General features: G+C 49.6%; 1 protein-coding gene across 1 annotated transcript; it reads right to left on the minus strand.

Moving 5' to 3' along the window:
• Positions 1–12,787: 12,787 nt before the first annotated feature.
• Positions 12,788–18,973, minus strand: ICMT (isoprenylcysteine carboxyl methyltransferase). The gene is made up of 5 exons (XM_032968338.2): positions 18,572–18,973; positions 16,961–17,049; positions 15,819–15,988; positions 15,379–15,596; positions 12,788–15,113 (listed from the first exon to the last, which is right to left on the minus strand). The coding sequence occupies exons 1-5, from the start codon at positions 18,779–18,781 to the stop codon at positions 14,931–14,933; spliced, it is 870 nt and encodes a 289-aa protein (XP_032824229.1). The 5' UTR covers positions 18,782–18,973; the 3' UTR covers positions 12,788–14,930.

Here is an 18,973-nt window from a genome sequence, read left to right on the forward strand (position 1 = left end):
CAACCATAACCACAATCATACAAACAGATAAACAGCAATCTATGCATTGATTTATATGAAGACAAGTCCAGATATTGTGGCCAAGGTTTAGCAAATTGTTGTTTTTATTTACATAGCATAGCAATTATTACTTTTATTTTTTATAGCAATTTGTTGGGGGGGGCGACATTTTGAGCATATTTGAATAGTATAATTACGGTCTTGGTGCAAACACATCTTGAGGTAGCAACGTGGAAGAATCCTGATGGGTACAAGACGGCGACTCGCCACGTCCCACGCTCCCTTCTAGCACATTCATCGCTGGCTCCACGGTCCGATTGTCGGCGTCACTCGACAGCCAAACCGACCACCACCGCCGTCGGAATCTTGCTAGGAGACCACCTCAGGGTCCGCTGTCGTTTACATTTGGTCAAACAAGCCCCCATGACTCAATTCGCGTGGGGAAGACTCTCCAAATTTTGCTTAACCCTGTGTTGATTTAGTGTGCTCCTCCGTCTCTCTCTCTGTATCCCCTGGTGTATCTGTGTTAATTCCCTCCGCTTGGGTGTCTGTATATATATCTGCGGTTATGTGTTTCCTCTCTCTCCTAAATTTAGCTCTTCTGTACCTGATGATGATTGCTTGTGTTGCAATCGAAACGTCGTACGCTATTACGTAATTTTATTATTTCTTATTTCTACGTGACTTTACCGAAAAAAAAACAAAGCGTAATTCCTGCAGTCACGAAAGCGCCAAATCAAGTTTGAAGACTCTTCATTCATATCCTGGCAAATCACCCGATGATGCTGGATGTAATTACCAGCAAAACGTCGTACTCAAATTGTAGATGTGGATTTAGCTCTCCAACACACCGGTGGGCTGAAGTAACTATTTGGCGTTTTGTTTACGTAACAAATCCAGATGCGCTTCTGCGGCCGTCTGGAACGCTCTTCCTTCCGATATTAGGACGCCACTGGAGCTATGCACTTTTACATAATCTCGATTAGAAACTAATTTATTCAGAACTGCTTTTTGTGTTCAGTTTGTTGTCCATCCCCCACACCTCCGATTAGCGCGGTTGGCTGCGTACGGCGCAAAAGAAGTTCAACATACATGACGTACAGAATAAAATACATACTTATGAAAACGTCGTGAAACAAAGCCTTTCCTTGTTAGAGTGCCATGAAATCAGATTGGTGTGATGCATTAAATGCCCCTTGAAAATCTGAAGGACGTATAGTTTCTGCGGCTCAGTCACAAGACACTGCATGTAAGAATGATTATTTAGAACCGTCTCCTGAAGCCTTTATTAAACAAGGGGAACAAAACTGCACATGGTACAACCCCGGCGAGAAGGCGATCGTCGTGGGGGGGGGGGGGGTTAGGGGGTCATTTTCACTCGCGACAGTGCCGGATTAAGCTAGTGCGGGGCCTTAGCATATGTTATAAAGGGGCCCTAAATATTAAAAAAACATACAGAGAGGGAAAAAAGTATTTGATCCCCTGCTGATTTTGTACGTTTGCCCACTGACAGAAATTATCAGTCTATAATTTTAATGGTAGGTTTATTTGAACAGTGAGAGACAGAATAACAACAACAAAATACAGAAAAACGCATGTCAAAAATGTTATAAATTGATTTGCATTTTAATGAGGGAAATAAGTATTTGACCCCTCTGCAAAATATGACAGTACTTGGTGGCAAAACCCTTGTTGGCAATCACAGAGGTTTCTTGTAGTTGGCCACCAGGTTTGCACACATCTCAGGAGGGATTTTGTCCCACTCCTCTTTGCAGATATTCTCCAAGTCATTCAGGTTTCGAGGCTGTCGTTTGGCAACTCGAACCTTCAGCTTCCTCCACAGATTTTCTATGGGATTAAGGTCTGAAGATTGGCTAGGCCACTCCAGGACCTTAATGTGCTTCTTCTTGAGCCACTCCTTTGTTGCCTTGGCCGTGTGTTTTGGGTCATTGTCATGCTGGAATACCCATCCACGACCCATTTTCAATGCCCTGGCTGAGGGAAGGAGGTTCTCACCCAAGATTTGACGGTACATGGCCCCGTCCATTGTCCTTTTGATGCGGTGAAGTTGTCCTGTCCCCTTAGCAGAAAAACATCCCAAAGCATAATGTTTCCACCTCCATGTTTGACGGTGGGGATGGTGTTCTTGGGGTCATAGGCAGCATTCCTCCTCCTCCAAACACGACGAGTTGAGTTGATGCCAAAGAGCTCCATTTTGGTCTCATCTGACCACAACACTTTCACCCAGTTGTCCTCTGAATCATTCAGATGTTCATTGGCAAACTTCAGACGGGCATGTATATGTGCTTTCTTGAGCAGGGGGACCTTGCGGGCGCTGCAGGATTTCAGTCCTTCACGGCGTAGTGTGTTACCAATTGTTTTATTGGTGACTATCGTCCCAGCTGCCTTGAGATCAGTGACAAGATCCTCCCGTGTAGTTCTGGGCTGATTCCTCACCGTTCTCATGATCATTGCAACTCCACGAGCTGAGATCTTGCATAGAGCCCCAGGCCGAGGGAGATTGACAGTTCTTTTGTGTTTCTTCCATTTGCAAATAATTGCACCAACTGTTGTCACCTTCTCACCAAGCTGCTTGGCAATGGTCTTATAGCCCATTCCAGTCTTGTGTAGGTCTACAATCTTGTCCCTGACATCCTTGGAGAGCTATTTGGTCTTGGCCATGGTGGAGAGTTTGGAATCTGATTGATTGATTGCTTCTGTGGACAGGTGCCTTTTATACAGGTAACAAGCTGAGATTAGGAGCACTCCCTTTAAGAGTGTTCTCCTAATCTCAGCTCGTTGCCTGTATAAAAGACACCTGGGAGCCCGAAATCTTTCTGATTGAGAGGGGGTCAAATACTTATTTCCCTAATTAAAATGCAAATCAATTTATAACATTTTTGACATGCGTTTTTCTGGATTTTTTTGTTGTTATTCTGTCTCTCACTGTTCAAATAAACCTACCATTAAAATTATAGACTGATCATTTCTTTGTCAGTGGGCAAACGTACAAAATCAGCAGGGGATCAAATACTTTTTTCCCTCACTGTACCTCTATTAACCAAGCCTCCGAATCGATCGGCGTTATTACACGGCTATTTGTTGTTGTTGTTGCTGCTATGATTGTCCACCCAGGGAATTATCACCGAGTTTCAAGTCTCTCTTTCGGATTTTCTCAGCAGGGTGACGATGCTGCTGCTGCTGCTTTGCGTGATCCCACATTGAGAGTGTCCCTGAAAGAAGTGACAAAAAGGTCCTATCGGCACCTAACCCACAGCTAAGACGTATAACGTTGTGCTGTTAGAAAATTCCTCTTCTCTGAAGACAGTGCAATAGTCACCTCCATGCACACCGATTCGAATAAAATTCTGATTCAATTGCGATTCGGTTTTGTTTTTTCTTCGTGTGGTCATTGGTGACCCGGGGCTAAGACCATCGATGCACTGCACTTGGGAATCTGGTATAAATCATGGTTCAGTCTTTACTTCGATTAGCACGGTTGGCTTTATACGGTGCGAAAGAAGTTCAAACCTACACGCATGCATGGGAGTTTTTCGAGTCTCCAGTCTTCGAATTCTTTCTGTATGCGTCCAATGGGTCTCTGTGTTAAGTCGATGGTGGACGGCGTTGAGGACCCATCAACTCGTGACGCTCGAGAAAGCCGGCCGGTCGGAATCGAGCCGATGGATCTGAGCGGAGCTGGTCACCTCAACGATGATTAATTATTTTTGTTGTTATTGTGATTTCCTTTTTCAACTCATCTCGAGCCTATAGAACAGAGCACCGATCGTAGACCAAGAAGAGGGGGCGGGGGGCGGTGGAGGCGCAGAAGAGGGGGGCAGAAATTCCACAAACAAAAGTCTGAGATCGGCACGGCCGGACTTAGTGAAAGGAAAAAAAAATACTTTTTTTTATTTTACCAGGTAAGGCCCACTGAGCTACATAGCTCTTTTCCAGAAGCGAGCTGGCTATCACAAATGATAGCTCAACGAAGTGGGCTTATCGTGTGGAAATGTAAAGCAACCACACACTCTCAACGCGTGATGTTCTTGATTCTAAATGTGGAGGGGAAAACCACGGGGGGTGGGGGGGGAGACAGACAAGCAAACTCCAAATATACAGCAGCAGCAGGAGGCGTCAAGGTCAGGATCGAACCCACGACCTCCTGTAGACCAGGCGAGGTTGTTAACATCTCCTAGCCACCGTGATGATGATGATGAGAGAGAGAGAGAGACACGCAAACTCCAAATATACAGCAGCAGGAGGCGTCAAGGTCAGGATCGAACCCACGACCTCCTCAACAAGGTAACTAACAACAACAAGGTAACTACCATCAACAAGGTAACGAACAACAAGGTAACTAACAACAAGGTAACTAACATCAACAAAGTAACTAACAACAAGGTAACTAACAACAAGGTAACTAACATCAACAAGGTAACTAACATCAACAAGGTAACTAACAAGGTAACTAACATCAACAAGGTAACTAACAACAAGGTAACTACCATCAACAAGGTAACTAACATCAACAAGGTAACTAACATCAACAAGGTAACTTACAACAAGGTAACTAACATCAACAAGGTAACTAACAACAAGGTAACTACCAACAACAAGGTAACTACCAACAACAAGGTAACTAACAACAAGGTAACTAACATCAAGGTAACTAACAACAAGGTAACTAACATCAACAAGGTAACTAACATCAACAAGGTAACTAACAACAAGGTAACTAACAACAAGGTAACTAACATCAACAAGGTAACTAACAACAAGGTAACTAACAACAAGGTAACTAACAACAAGGTAACTAACAAGGTAACTAACAAGGTAACTAACAACAACAAGGTAACTAACAACAACAAGGTAACTAAGAAGGCAAATAACATCAACAAGGTAACTAACAACAAGGCAACTAACAACCAGGATAACTAACTTCAACAAGGTAACTAACAACAACAAGGTAACTAACAACAAGGTAACTAACAACAAGGTAACTAACATCAACAAGGTAACAAACAACAAGGTAACTAACAATAAGGTAACTAACAACAAGGTAACTAACAACAACAAGGTAACAAACAACAAGGTAACTAACAACAAGGTAACTAACAACAACAAGGTAACTAACAACAAGGTAACTAACATCCACAAGGTAACTAACAACAAGGTAACTAACAACAACAAGGTAACTAACAACAACAAGGTAACTAACAACAAGGTAACTAACAACAACAAGGTAACTAACAACAACAAGGTAACTAACAAGGTAAATAACATCAACAACAAGGTAACTAACAACAACAAGGTAACTAACAACAAGGTAACTAACAACAAGGTAACTAACAACAAGGTAACTAACAACAACAAGGTAACTAACAACAAGGTAACTAACAACAAGGTAACTAACAACAACAAGGTAACTAACAACAAGGTAACTAACAACAAGGTAACTAACAACAACAAGGTAACTAACAACAAGGTAACTAACAACAAGGTAACTAACAACAACAAGGTAACTAACAACGAGGTGTTGTGATGCTCGTTGTGAGGTGTTGTGATGCTCGTTGTTGTGAGGTGTTCTGATGCTCGTTGTTGTGAGGTGTTGTGCTGCTCGTTGTTGTGAGGTGTTGTGATGCTTGTTGTTGTGAGGTGTTGTGATGCTCGTTGTTGTGAGGTGTTGTGCTGCTCGTTGTTGTGAGGTGTTGTGCTGCTCGTTGTTGTGAGGTGTTGTGCTGCTCGTTGTTGTGAGGTGTTGTGATGCTCGTTGTTGTGAGGTGTTGTAATGCTCGTTGTTGTGAGGTGTTGTACTGCTCGTTGTGAGGTGTTGTGCTGCTCGTTGTTGTGAGGTGTTGTGCTGCTCGTTGTTGTGATGCTCGTTGTTGTGAGGTGTTGTGATGCTCGTTGTTGTGAGGTGTTGTAATGCTCGTTGTTGTGAGGTGTTGTGATGCTCGTTGTGAGGTGTTGTGCTGCTCGTTGTTGTGAGGTGTTGTGCTGCTCGTTGTGAGGTGTTGTGCTGCTCGTTGTTGTGAGGTGTTGTGCTGCTCGTTGTTGTGAGGTGTTGTGATGCTCGTTGTTGTGAGGTGTTGTGATGCTCGTTGTTGTGACATGTTGTGATGCTCGTTGTTGTGAGGTGTTGTGATGCTGGTTGTTGTGAGGTGTTGTGATGCTCGTTGTTGTGAGGTGTTGTGATGCTGGTTGTTGTGAGGTGTTGTGATGCTCGTTGTTGTGAGGTGTTGTGATGCTCGTTGTTGTGGGGTGTTGTGATGCTGGTTGTTGTGAGGTGTTGTGCTGCTCGTTGTTGTGAGGTGTTGTGATGCTCGTTGTTGTGAGATGTTGTGATGCTCGTTGTTGTGAGGTGTTGTGATGCTGGTTGTTGTGAGGTGTTGTGATGCTCGTTGTTGTGAGGTGTTGTGATGCTGGTTGTTGTGAGGTGTTGTGCTGCTCGTTGTTGTGAGGTGTTGTGATGCTCGTTGTTGTGAGATGTTGTGATGCTCGTTGTTGTGAGGTGTTGTGATGCTGGTTGTTGTGAGGTGTTGTGATGCTCGTTGTTGTGAGGTGTTGTGATGCTGGTTGTTGTGAGGTGTTGTGCTGCTCGTTGTTGTGAGGTGTTGTGATGCTCGTTGTTGTGAGATGTTGTGATGCTCGTTGTTGTGAGGTGTTGTGATGCTGGTTGTTGTGAGGTGTTGTGATGCTCGTTGTTGTGAGGTGTTGTGATGCTGGTTGTTGTGAGGTGTTGTGCTGCTCGTTGTTGTGAGGTGTTGTGATGCTGGTTGTTGTGAGGTGTTGTGCTCATTGCGATCGCGGCTCCTCCGCCCTCCTGTTTTGTTTGGGTTGTTGTTGTTGCTGGAGGGTGACTGCTAGTTGAGTGAGGACGATGTTGCATTATTCATCACGGCTTAATCACATTCATTGCTTCATTATTAACGCTACTATCAATACGTCTAAAATCGCTCACAAGTACAGCTCTTTCGCTACAGTGACATTGATTTAACCATATTTCACTTGTTCCAAATTGGGCCCTTTCCATCATGCCAATGAATCACACTTATCATCCTTGTTCGTCATCAGGCTGATGCTATGCTGGAGAAACTAAAAAAGTTAATTTTATTTTTTATTTTACCAGGTAAGGCCCCACTGAACTATTTAGGTCTTTTTCAGAAGCGTAACGGCCATACATGATCGCTCAACGAAGTGGCTTATCACGTGGACATCTATAGCGGCAGCCAAATCCTCTAAACGCGTGATGTTGATTCAAAAATGCGGAGGGAAACACCGGAGGTCCTGGAGAAAAATCCACGCGACCACGGGGAGAGAGACACGCAGACTCAAAATATACAGCAGCAGCAGGCGTCAGGGTGGGGATCGAACCCACGACCTCCTGTATGCCAGGCGTGGTAGTTAACATCTCCTAGCTACTGTGATGATGATGAGAGAGACACGCAAACTCCAAATATACAGCAGGCGTCAGGGTCGGGATTGAACCCACGACTTCCTGTATACCAGATGAGGTAGTTAACATCTCCTAGCTACTGTGATGATGAGAGACACGCAAACTCCAAATATACAGCAGGCGTCAAGGTGGGGATCGAACCCACGCCCTCCTGCATATCAGGCGAGGGAGATAACATCTCACCACCGCCGTGACCAGCTAGATCACGGGTGGACGAAGCGTGGATTCAAACCCAGGTTCTCAGCCTTACTGGTTCCAGACTCTTTTCCCCTTTAGCCACTTGGCCAAATCATGGTTTGCTGAGCACAGACCCAAATGGCTAAAAATGCCAAGTGGCCTGCCACTATGGAATGTGTCATACATAAGTTATGAATGCGTCTTGAATTGAGCAAGGTTGGGCACCGCGGTGGCTAGATGTTGACTACCTCGCCTGGTATACAGGAGGATCGTGGGTTCGATCCTGACCCTGACGCCTGCTGGAGGCAGTATTTGGAGTTTGCGTGTCTCTCTCTCTCTCTCATCATCATCACGGTGGCTCGGAGATGTTGACTACCTCGCCTGGTATACAGGAGGTCGTGGGTTCGATCCCGACCCTGACGCCTGCTGGAGGCAGTATTTGGAGTTTGCGTGTCTCTCTCTCTCATCATCATCACGGTGGCTCGGAGATGTTAACTACCTCGCCTGGTATACAGGAGGTCGTGGGTTCGATCCCGACCCTGACGCCTGCTGGAGGCAGTATTTGGAGTTTGCGTGTCTCTCTCATCATCATCACGGTGGCTCGGAGATGTTGACTACCTCGCCTGGTATACAGGAGGTCGTGGGTTCGATCCCGACCCTGACGCCTGCTGGAGGCAGTATTTGGAGTTTGCGTGTCTCTCTCTCTCTCATCATCATCACGGTGGCTCGGAGATGTTGACTACCTCGCCTGGTATACAGGAGGTCGTGGGTTCGATCCCGACCCTGACGCCTGCTGGAGGCAGTATTTGGAGTTTGCGTGTTCTCCCCAGGCGCGCTTCTGCGACCGTCTGGAACACTCTTCCTTGCGAATTCTAGGAAGCCGCTGTAGCTATGCACTAGATTGAAAATTCATTTATTTGGAACTGCTTGTTGTTGTGTTAGTTTCTTGTCCTTTCCCCGCACCTCCGATGAGTAGTAGGGTTGGCTACGTACGGTGCGAAATAAGTTCAACAACCATGCATAACATGGGTGGAGGAATCAACGAGCGAAGTTCCTCAAATGAAACCGAAGCTGGAAATCAAAGAGAAACGAAAACCAACAGCACTGCGTTGGTGTCACGTGCACAAGCGAAGACACGAGAGTTGTACAATGTAAATACATTATTCTCCATGCTTTATCCAGCATAAGTTTGTTTGCATCATCATCATCACTTCGACCGTCCTCTCTGCTTACGATGAAACTGAGCGAGCTTGAACGATACTGGCGACACAACTACCAAAGCGACTGGCAAACGCAGCTTGGCAAGGCCACTGGTAACGCCGCAGGTAACACAGCTGGCAACACAGCTGGCAACACAGCCGGCAAACCGGGCAACAGCAGCAGGTAGTCACCCAGACCAAAGTCACCGACAACAGCTCGTTTGTGCAAGCCGGTGGGCATTGCCAGTGCCGGATTAAGCTAGTGCGGCGCCTGCAGCATATGCTATAGAAGGGTCCTAAATAACAAACAACACAAATATTAAAACACATTTTTACTTGCATAATAAATTGAATTGTTTCATTTGCTATACAGAGAATACGACAAATCGCTCACCTTAAACACTCAGTTGTTCATAAAAGTTGAAGGCGGTATAGTACTATAGTAATAGAGCAAGTGCAGAATCACTGAACCGGAATTGATAGCTTGAAAGCGTTTAGCGCGGGGCCCTTGAAAGTGCGGGGCCCGTAGCTATTGCATAAGCAGCTACTGCACGTGTAGCTATTTGTGCTGCTACGATAATCCGGCAGTGAGCATTGCCACGAAGCAACCGAAATATCTCGCCGGCAATACCCCTGCCCTGCTGACGGCTCTCCCCGCTTTGTTTTCATCTTTCGGCTCTCGATTTCACAGCAGCAACAACAACAAAAACTCGGGCACCACAGCTTGAAGCAAAAACAAAACAGCCGCGTACGTGGCCGGCAAAGCGTCCAGCGGCTGCGACGTTAAGGGGCACGGCAAACGCAGAGAGGGAGTAGAACGTGAAAAAAAAACCGTCTCCGAATAGAAATACCAATCGACGCCTCGGCCAACGGGGACGAATTGAGTCCCCCATTTGAAAATACGCGAACACCACGCCGGCGTTGTGCTTTCAGCAGACAACAGGGGAGCTGTATTTGGTTACACGGCCGTCAAACGGTGCGAGCGCCTCTAACGCTTAAAGCTGATTGCTGACTTTTTTAAGCCCCAACGAAGCAGAACCATTCCAGCCACCACGGTTAACCTGTGTGTAGGCTGTCGAAATTGCCACTTACTGTATAAATACTGTCAGCCATTTCAGCAGGAAAAGACTCTAACCGATCATCACATTAAAATGTTTGACCAACCACCACCGCCATGAATGGGCCCGTCGGCTTCGTGTGTAACTAAGCCGGAGAACCCGGAGAACACCCACCATGGATTGACACGGGGAGAGGGACACTTAGCACGTCCATCTGCTGGCCACACCTGGCAAGGCCTGGGTCGTGAGCACCCATCAAAGTAATAACCAGGCTCGACACAGCCCAGCTTGCAAGATATGACGAGATTTGGTGACTTCGGGTCGGTGTGTCGGTAAAATAATAATAACTCCTGACATCAACCCTCCCCCACTGCACCCCCATGGGCGACAATTACCACCCACCAGATGTGGCGTTTGCTGTGCCTTCATTTGCACAGAAAGATTGGTGACAGAGGCGGGCCGAGAAACTTCCCAAGGCGGGGGGGGGGGGAAAGCAGTCACACAATTCAAAGTTTTTTTTTAATTTTAAATAGGGCCCAACATTTGTAAAACAAAAAACACAAAAAAACACATGAACGTATGATGGACGTACTTATTGACGGAGCCAACTCGCGTGTCAAAGTGGAGGTGGTGGTGGTGGGATTACAAGGCCCTCTTCGATCTGCCCCCGCTTGGGTAATCAACAATGGGTCTGCCGTGGAGGAGGTGGGGTGTGTGTGTGTCACAATGACTTGGGCGTTGGGGGGGAAAAACGCCGCTGCTCCAGAAATCGCCCGTTGCGCCACGCGTAACAGGATGGAGGCAGCGCCGCGTCCGCTTTGGTGACCTCAAGCCGCAGAGGCGAGACCCGCAAACTTCCCTTTCGCCCCGAGCAGCCGCCCGCTGCCCCCCCTCTCGCGACGAGGTGGCCTTGGCCCGTCCGGCGACGTTGATGCCGCGCCATGCCGTGTTGTGACGCCTCTGCTCCAGGGGAGAAAAGAGTTGCATAGAGAGAGAGCGAGCGTCTCGAAAGCTCGCGGCGCCGTTGATGTTGCAAGCGAGGCACGACTGTGGCGGCGGTGATGAAGACGGCATCAACGTCACACTTTAATACTGTTTAGAGATTTTTGTTTGCACGTTTACGATTTTCGCTCGCTCGCTCGCGCGCTCGCGCGCGTGCCGTTCTCACATTTACGTAAACGAGAGCGGTGTTTTTTTCTGGGGCCAACTATCACCTGATAAACCCGCAGCAGCTCATTGTCCCGGGGGGGGGGGGGAGAAGTAGAATGATGACGTGCGTTGAACTTCTTTCGCGCCGTACACAGCCAACCGACCGCGCGCGCATTTTTTTGGGGTTGTTGCGTTCGGCGGATTAGTCAAGTGGACGAGACGCGTGAATTATAACGGTGGTCGTGCAAGGAAATCGGAGAAGCCGGAAGAAACCCACGTCATGCCAACGAGCGAGCGAGCGAGCGATGCTCGAAACTTTAGCCAACTTCTTCCCCCTTTCCCGCCACGCAGCTCAGGAGGTTCTTCCACCGACACTTGGCAAAGTCCCCGTGACTCACTCCGTCCCGAATTGCCAGCCAGGTCGAAAACCCACCCACCCACCCCTGCTTAGCCTGTGAGATCCGTCACTGCCATTTGGTGACCCGTGCCGTACCGTTTCTCGGCTAAAACGAGAAGGTACCGCGTGGAATGGAGGCCTCGACGCACCGATGCGACGTCTTCTCCCGATTAACCGTGGGAGGACAATTAATCGGAGAGTTGTTTTTTTAAAATTTCCTTTTCGTGGAGAATGGCCCAGCCGCCGAGCCGCCGCCGCACGCGATCGCGCAGCACGGTGAGACGGCACGCACGGTGCCCTGAAACAAATTTTAACGTCCCCCATCCACGCTTCCAATTTGCGTTGAGCGTTCATTCTTACACGAAACAGTCCCTCCTCGGTAACCTTAAAGCCTCGCCTCTTCTCCACTGCCCATTCTCTTCCCCTCCCCCCTCCTTTCCGTCCCTCCTCTACATACCCTTTCGTGATCCCCAAGCACCGCTCTATCGCCGCCCCTCGTTCCTCGAATCCTTGGGAGCACATCCCGCCGTCAACTGCATCGTTCCACATTCTGTCACCCTTTAGCAAGCTATGCCAAGCCCCTCGAGTGAAGACACTCTACATAATTAGATTAAAACGCCTGTAATCCGGCACTACGGGGAGCGAGGGTCGGTGGCTCACACAAAAGTTGTGAAAGTCCCCCCCCTTTCACCGTGGGCGTCGAGGAGGTTCCGTATTCTGGCTTGCAAACGTGCGCTCCCACCTGTTCCATCTGCATGGGGATAGAGTGTTGTCCCCTCGCGTGTGTGGGTTTACTCCGAGTGCTCCAGTTTCATCCCACATGCAAACACTCGTTAATTGGACCGATAACACCTTCATATATATAGAGGACTGCAGACCATTGAGAGGGGCGGGGGGGGGAATTAACACATGATCAGTTCCGGCTACTTTTCCCTGCTCATCTGGAATTCCTTGTGCGCCTTTAAGAGTCATTCATCTTTGCGCACTTCGAGAGCGAATACTGTGCGGAGGTGCATTCCAAGTTGACAAAACTGTTATTATTATTACCCAGGCTAAAATCCCAGCTAGCTTCTGAGAACGAGCACATTTCTGACGATTTGGTCGCAGGCGAGTGGGCTGCCAATGAAAACACTCCCAGTGCACCGCTTCTCAACTCCAGTTCTCACGACCCACCACGCGACAGCTCCCCACCCCCCCCCCCCCCCCCCCCGATTTCCAATCATCAGGTGCGTGCAGTGCCTTAATTTTCATACGAATTGAAAAAGCTGGTTATCACAAAGAGGCAGACTGTGGGCAGGCAAGGGGCGGGCACACGCAGACTGAAATTGAAAAACACCGTTGCCAAGTAACCCGTATAACATATACACCTTTATGAATTTGCTCCATTATTTGTATATAACAGTCAAACGATGCATTAAAAAATAATTTTAAATTATTAAGCCAATCCCAGATGCAGCAATTGCGCGGCGCTTCCACGAACACAAGGACTGCTCCGTCGAAATGAAACATCGCTTCCTGTTCTGTATTTCAAACATTTACAGACTTACGTCAAGTGGCAGCAACAATTTGTTCACGCACGCAAATTCTGGGACCGGTTTCGCCCTTCTGGGGCTCATCAGCAGAGTCGGGCTCGCTGAACAAATCCTGCTGCTGTACCTGATGTTATTGGCAAGTGCCCTCCCCTCCGCACTGGGCCGTCAGCGCAACAACAACAAAAAAAACCTCCCGTATAAAACTTCACCAAGAGCGGCAACAGATTTCTGGGCGATGCAAAATTGTCAAGTCAGCCGCTGAGAAGGTTCTCGCGGTTTGGACATCCTGTGAAAAAAAAGAGCTTCATAGCTTATCGGATTTCTCCAGCATAAATGTTCCGATTCAGGTTTAGCCGCCGTACAGCTCTCCTATGCGTTCTCGGGTTGTACCACGTGTTGCTGCATGTACGTTGAACTTCTTTCGCACCGTACATAGCCAACCGTGCTCACCGGAGGTGCGTAGCCAACCGTGCTAATTGTCCGGCACAACGTCCGACGTTTCGCTCCACGCGTTGGGCACTTCTTCAGGAGCTTGGCTAAATACGTCGCCTGTCGTGCTGCGCTTCGTGAAGTATGCTTAAGCGCGGCTGCCCTCAACTGTGACTCGTTACAAAGTGCCCTGTGCACTTCAGATGTTGTAACTGTAAAGTTACACAGCAGTTGCTATACAGGGCGTCTGTAAAAATATCATCCATGATTAAAGCATAATAAGATAAGTGCAGGCATGGCGTTGTGGGTAACATCATCATCGAATACTATTCAGCCCCTCCACTGCGGTCCATCACATTCCTGGCCCGGTCCTGGGGCACCCTCTCACTTTACCAAACCACATGGACCAGTGTGGTGAAATACGCTTAAAAAATCCCCTGAAACCGACACGGTGTACAGACGACTTTATCCAGCAGTGGACTAACAAAGAACTGTAAACATATGAGAGCAATGTGAGCTCGTTTTGACGAAAACATAAACGGACGCACACACTTGGTCTTGTGAAGATTCTACCATGCGAGTCTCATCCCTCTGAACCTCCGCGTGTCCGCCGCGGTGTTGGAGCATCCCAGGTGTTCAGCATCTCGGCTGTGATTGTTTTGAACGCTTCTGTTTAGTGCCACTGAGAGATCGCTCAAGATATTTGGAGGTTTTTTTTTCGCCAAACACACCTCTCTCATAACCTCCAAACAATCAACCTCGGTCGCAGCTGTCTTAACGAGAGAGGCCGAGAAAACTCGCGATGTGAGAAAACAGTGGAGTGAAAAATGACCTCGTAGGACGATAGTCAAGGCGAGAAGACAACAGTGGTTCGGTCACGTTACACGGGGCGAACCCGGACAGGGTCCCCTATCACTTGGTGATGCGACACAAAGGTGGAAAAAGGGGGAGTGGCGGAGGTGAAGACAGTAAAATCAGGTGGATAGATGCTGGGGTAAAAGCAAATCGAGAAGAAAAAAGAATCGAGATTGGACGTATGCAGCGATGCTGGCCCTAGAGAGAATCACGCCGGAAACGCGTTCGCCTCCCACCATCACCGATGAGCTGGTGGAACGGAGAGACGACGATGAGGAGGAATAATAAATAATTAAACCCTATGGACACCCTATAAGCAATAAAAGCTCCAAGGATACCTGTTGCAAGCCACCACGCGTAGCCAGCGCTACAGGCCCATTTTCACCAGTCCTCTTTCTAAAACCGTAACCTAAAATGTGCGATCGCACGCCGCGTGCTAATTCCGTCTTGTCTTTTTTTTCCTTTGCCAATCGTCGATCGCTTAGATGGTTGTCCTTTGCTCGCAATTTCCTGCTTCGCAGACGCACGTTTGTTCCTTTGTGCAAGTGGGAGGACGAGGATGAGCAGGAGGAGGGAGAGGAGGACGGTCGGAAAAAGGCCGGAGCAAAATTGTGCGATTCAACGGGTGGTGGTGGTGGGGGGGGGGGGCGAGGCGAGAGGAAACAAAAACGGGAGCTAGAGTTCTACTCGAAAGCCGTCGATGAAGGGAAGCCGAGTGGGCACGTTCGTCTTGTAGTCCATGTACTGCTCCCCGAAGAAGTTGAGCAGCGTGAGTTCCTCGTCCTCGATCCGCTCCCGGAAGAACCGCCACGAAGCGACGGTGTAGCCGACCACGCACAGCGGGTTGCACAGGACGATCTGATGGGGGGGGGGCAGAGCGAGAGCAGTGGCAGTAGCGGCGGGGGCGGCAGCAGCGTCTCGTGAAAATTCGCCAAAGCAAACAAGGGGCGGCATGCCGCTACGACGTGTTGTCGGGTTGCACCGCGCCCTTGTTTCAAGGAGATTTTCACGACGTCTGCGTTTGGGGGAGCCAGGAACACGCTGGGGGAGAGGTAGCGGTGAGCGCCAAACGCTTGTCGCTTACCCCTTCCCCACCACGCCGACGGGACGCACGCGGACGCACCTGCGTGCCGATGCTCCAGTAGAACCAGCCCACGTAGGAGGGGTGTCGCGAGAAGGCGTAGACGCCGCGCGTGACCAGCTGGTGGCTCTCGGAGCGCTCGCTCTGCACGATGTGGCTGAAGTTGGAGCCGGCCGTCAGCATGGCGGCCTTGCGCAGCGCCTCGCCTCCCACGACCATGGCCAGCCCCGCCACGCTCAGCCACCGCACGTCTTTCAGGCCTGGTGAGCGCCGGCCCCAACGCAAACCCGCCAGCCAGCGGGAGAACACCCAGAATTGTGTGAGAAATTGATGACTTGCTATTGAAGAACGTTATAGGCAAAATTACTAGATGTGGACACCGCAAACTCCAAAAATATACAGCAGGCGCCAGGGTCGGGAATGAACCCACGACCTCCTGTAGGCACCCTTGGGCGCGTGGTGGTCGCGTGGTGGACACGCACCGGGGAAGAGGAGCATCTCCAGGGTGAACTCCACCCAAGAGGCGACGGCGGCCAGCTTGTACTCCAGGCTATGGTTGAGCAGGAACGAGTCGAGGTTGAGGCTCCGCGGGTTGATGAGCGCTGTCACCAGGTACTCCGAGTAGTGGAAGAAGCTCAACGAACACACGTACCTGGGCACGCGGGGATACAGGGTCGCGCGCACGAGGTGACGGACCGGAACACGACACGCACCTGTAATGTGCACCGATGTCTACTTTATCGAGGGTGATATTGGCACATAAAATAAACACTGATCGATTGATAACTGCTTATACAGGGAACAGAACACGCATATACCTACTTGCACATAACTGGGGACGCACTGGGTTTAACAGTTAACAAACATGGATGAGTGAGTGTATAAAAAGTATAAACACCACGCTCCAACTATTTATAAAGGTAGAGCAACGTGGGCATGAGCAGGAGACGTTACAAGGAGGGACGATGGACGGTGGTCAAAACGAATGGCAGCCAAAAAAGAAAACGCACCCAAGATGACGTTCGCTGCAGAGATGGCGCAGTGAAATGTGCCCGCGTGCAGACGCCGGAAAGATTGTTGCTTCGCAGGGCCGTGAAAGATGGCGACGGCTTAGGGAGGCCTTCATCCAGCAGTGGCTAAACCGTGGCAGATGATGAATGGGATTAGCCCATAAACCCCTCTGTATCAGCATGGATCAGCGAAGTCTCACTGTATTAAGCCTGCCTCATCCTGCACCCTCAAGGGATAACGTGGGGGCATTTACTAGATGGGCAGCATCGATTGCATCTGTTTACAAATGTGTTGTAGTAAAAATATTTGTTACATTTGTTCGATTTAGATGGTTGTGGGCATGTGTTGCGAACAAGATGAAATTAGAAGGGCCTCGATGGAGAAGCCTCTCTGGTGCAGGGCAGGAGTAAGGAGAGACCAAGGGTGGGATGGGAGGGTGCAGTGGAACAAAATACGAGGATAATGGATGCCACTTTGAGAAGAGGAGCAGAAAATAAGTTCCACGGAGGGCGATAATCCGAGCGACCGACTCCACGCAAAAATGGGACTTGTGGCGTCGAAGAGGAACGTGATGTGTCCGTGTTTTATTTTGCAGGCAACGCGTTGTCAATACCAGCCAAAATGCTTCCAAGATGTGTTGCTCAAACTGAGAATCAAACCGCAGCCAAACGCGAAGCCCAGGAAGCATGCTCTGACAGCCACCTGCGAGGCACACACAGCACACACACAGCACACACACAAGTTCAACACCAATTGGGTATTTCTTCCGTGCCTGTTTCCCCTTGTCCCGTGTGTGTGTGTCTACGCCAAGCCCTCTCGTCTCCTGTCGCTCCCTGTCTCTCTTTCACAGTGACCGCCCGCCCAATCCTGCCGTGCCCACGTATCGGCCCGCACCCCCCGTTTGGTACGGTTGGCTACGTTACGGTGTGAAAGAAGTTCAACATACATACTGTACAAAGATACAATTATTTCAGAATCACCAGAGTATTTATTTATACTGGAGGAATTCGATGAGTTATAAAGCTATTTTTTTCATAGATGTCCAGTAAGGACGGAGAAGAACGCTCAAACAGTACAAAAACACGATCGGAGTGCAAAGTACAAGAAAGTCAACAAATCACTTAAAAATAAACAAATACAATTATTTTATATTACCAGATAAAGTCCACCGATGTATGATCTTATTTGTCAGAACCTTAGCAAAGGGCAAAAGAGTGAGATGAGGGCTGAGTGATAAAAACAAAATATTTTACCTGCTAAGACCCACTGAGTTAGAAAGCAATTTTTTTTTCCAAAGCGACCTGGCCACAAACGAGAGCTCAAGAAAGTGGCTTATCATCGCGTGGACATTTGCTGCGGCAAAATCATCCAAATTATCTCAATGCACTGCCTCTTCCCAAGCCCGAACTCGGCCTCTTTGGCGGCTGTCCTCCTGTTCCACCCACGGCCTCACGCCCATCCGGGGGGTCAGTCCGGGTCAACTTAAGACTCGCTAATTATGATGAACACTTCTGGCTGGCGGGCCATCATCACAAGGACAAAGATCCCCCGTGTAGCCTTGACAGACTGTTGGGGCAAGTGCTGTTAGCGAGACACCTATTAAGGGCGGAACTGTGCAAAAACCCGGCCGCCTTTGTCTCCCCAGTGGCGATGTTTTTACACACCGCACCACGTACCCATTTGAGACTGAGTGGACCTAGGGGGAGGCCTAGGTACCGGTACAAGATAATTGTCACCGATGTTGGCCGTAAGCGAGCGGCAAATCGAACTCGGGTCGCCGGGTTTTGTGGCGCGCGAACCACAGCACCACCACTCCCCATCATCATCATCAACACATCGGCACGCACAGTCAATTAATGCGCTGCACAGAGACCTCCCCCCACACAACCGCGCGCCTTGCAGCGGCACAACTTATCAGGTTAACATTACAAGTGTTGCCAGCTCCAAATGCGTGCGTGATGGATAGCACCGGATGAGTGCCGCTCCGACTGGGGATTTAAAACATCGACTTTGACGGCCGCCGCTACGAAGCGGGTAACCCTGCAAGTGGCCGCCGCCGCCGCGAAACCCCCCCCCCCCCCCCAGAACGCCCGAAGCGAAGCTAAGCAGAGGGCCGCGATCAGCCCACGGGCAGTAGCTTCAGCCCCGCCACCACCACAACAACCACCACCAGCGGTGGCGGCGGCGGCAGGAAAGAAAGGAGTCTCGGGCCGTCTTTCCGCACTTGGTAGAGGTCGTGTCGGCCGCGGTAGGCGACCAGCAGCCCCGCGTTCACCAGCGCCAGGTAGACGACCGAAGCGACGCGGCCTCCGACGCCCGACCAGGCCGCCTCGAAGGCCAGGGGAAGGGCCACCACGCAGAGGCCCAGCGCGAAGCATTTGGCGCTCGCGAGGCCCTCGCGGCCCGGTGCGGGCAGCGGTGCCCGTCTCGCCATGGCGTGCTGCTTGCTGCCGGGCCAGGCCGGGCCGGGCCGGGCTCGTTCGTCTGCTGCCGATTCCGCCGCCGGGCTTGAATTTTTTTTCTTTCCCTCCGCAATCGCCTCCGGCTTGCGAGCGCTGCAACGTGAAAGTTGCGACTGCCAACAAGCGCGTCACGAAACAGCAACAGCGCCGCCACGCGACCGGAA

This window comes from Petromyzon marinus, chromosome 39 (assembly GCF_048934315.1).
Source record: "Petromyzon marinus isolate PM22_M1 ecotype Great Lakes invasive population chromosome 39, UKy_Petmar_22M1.pri1.0, whole genome shotgun sequence".
NCBI lineage: Eukaryota > Metazoa > Chordata > Hyperoartia > Petromyzontiformes > Petromyzontidae > Petromyzon > Petromyzon marinus.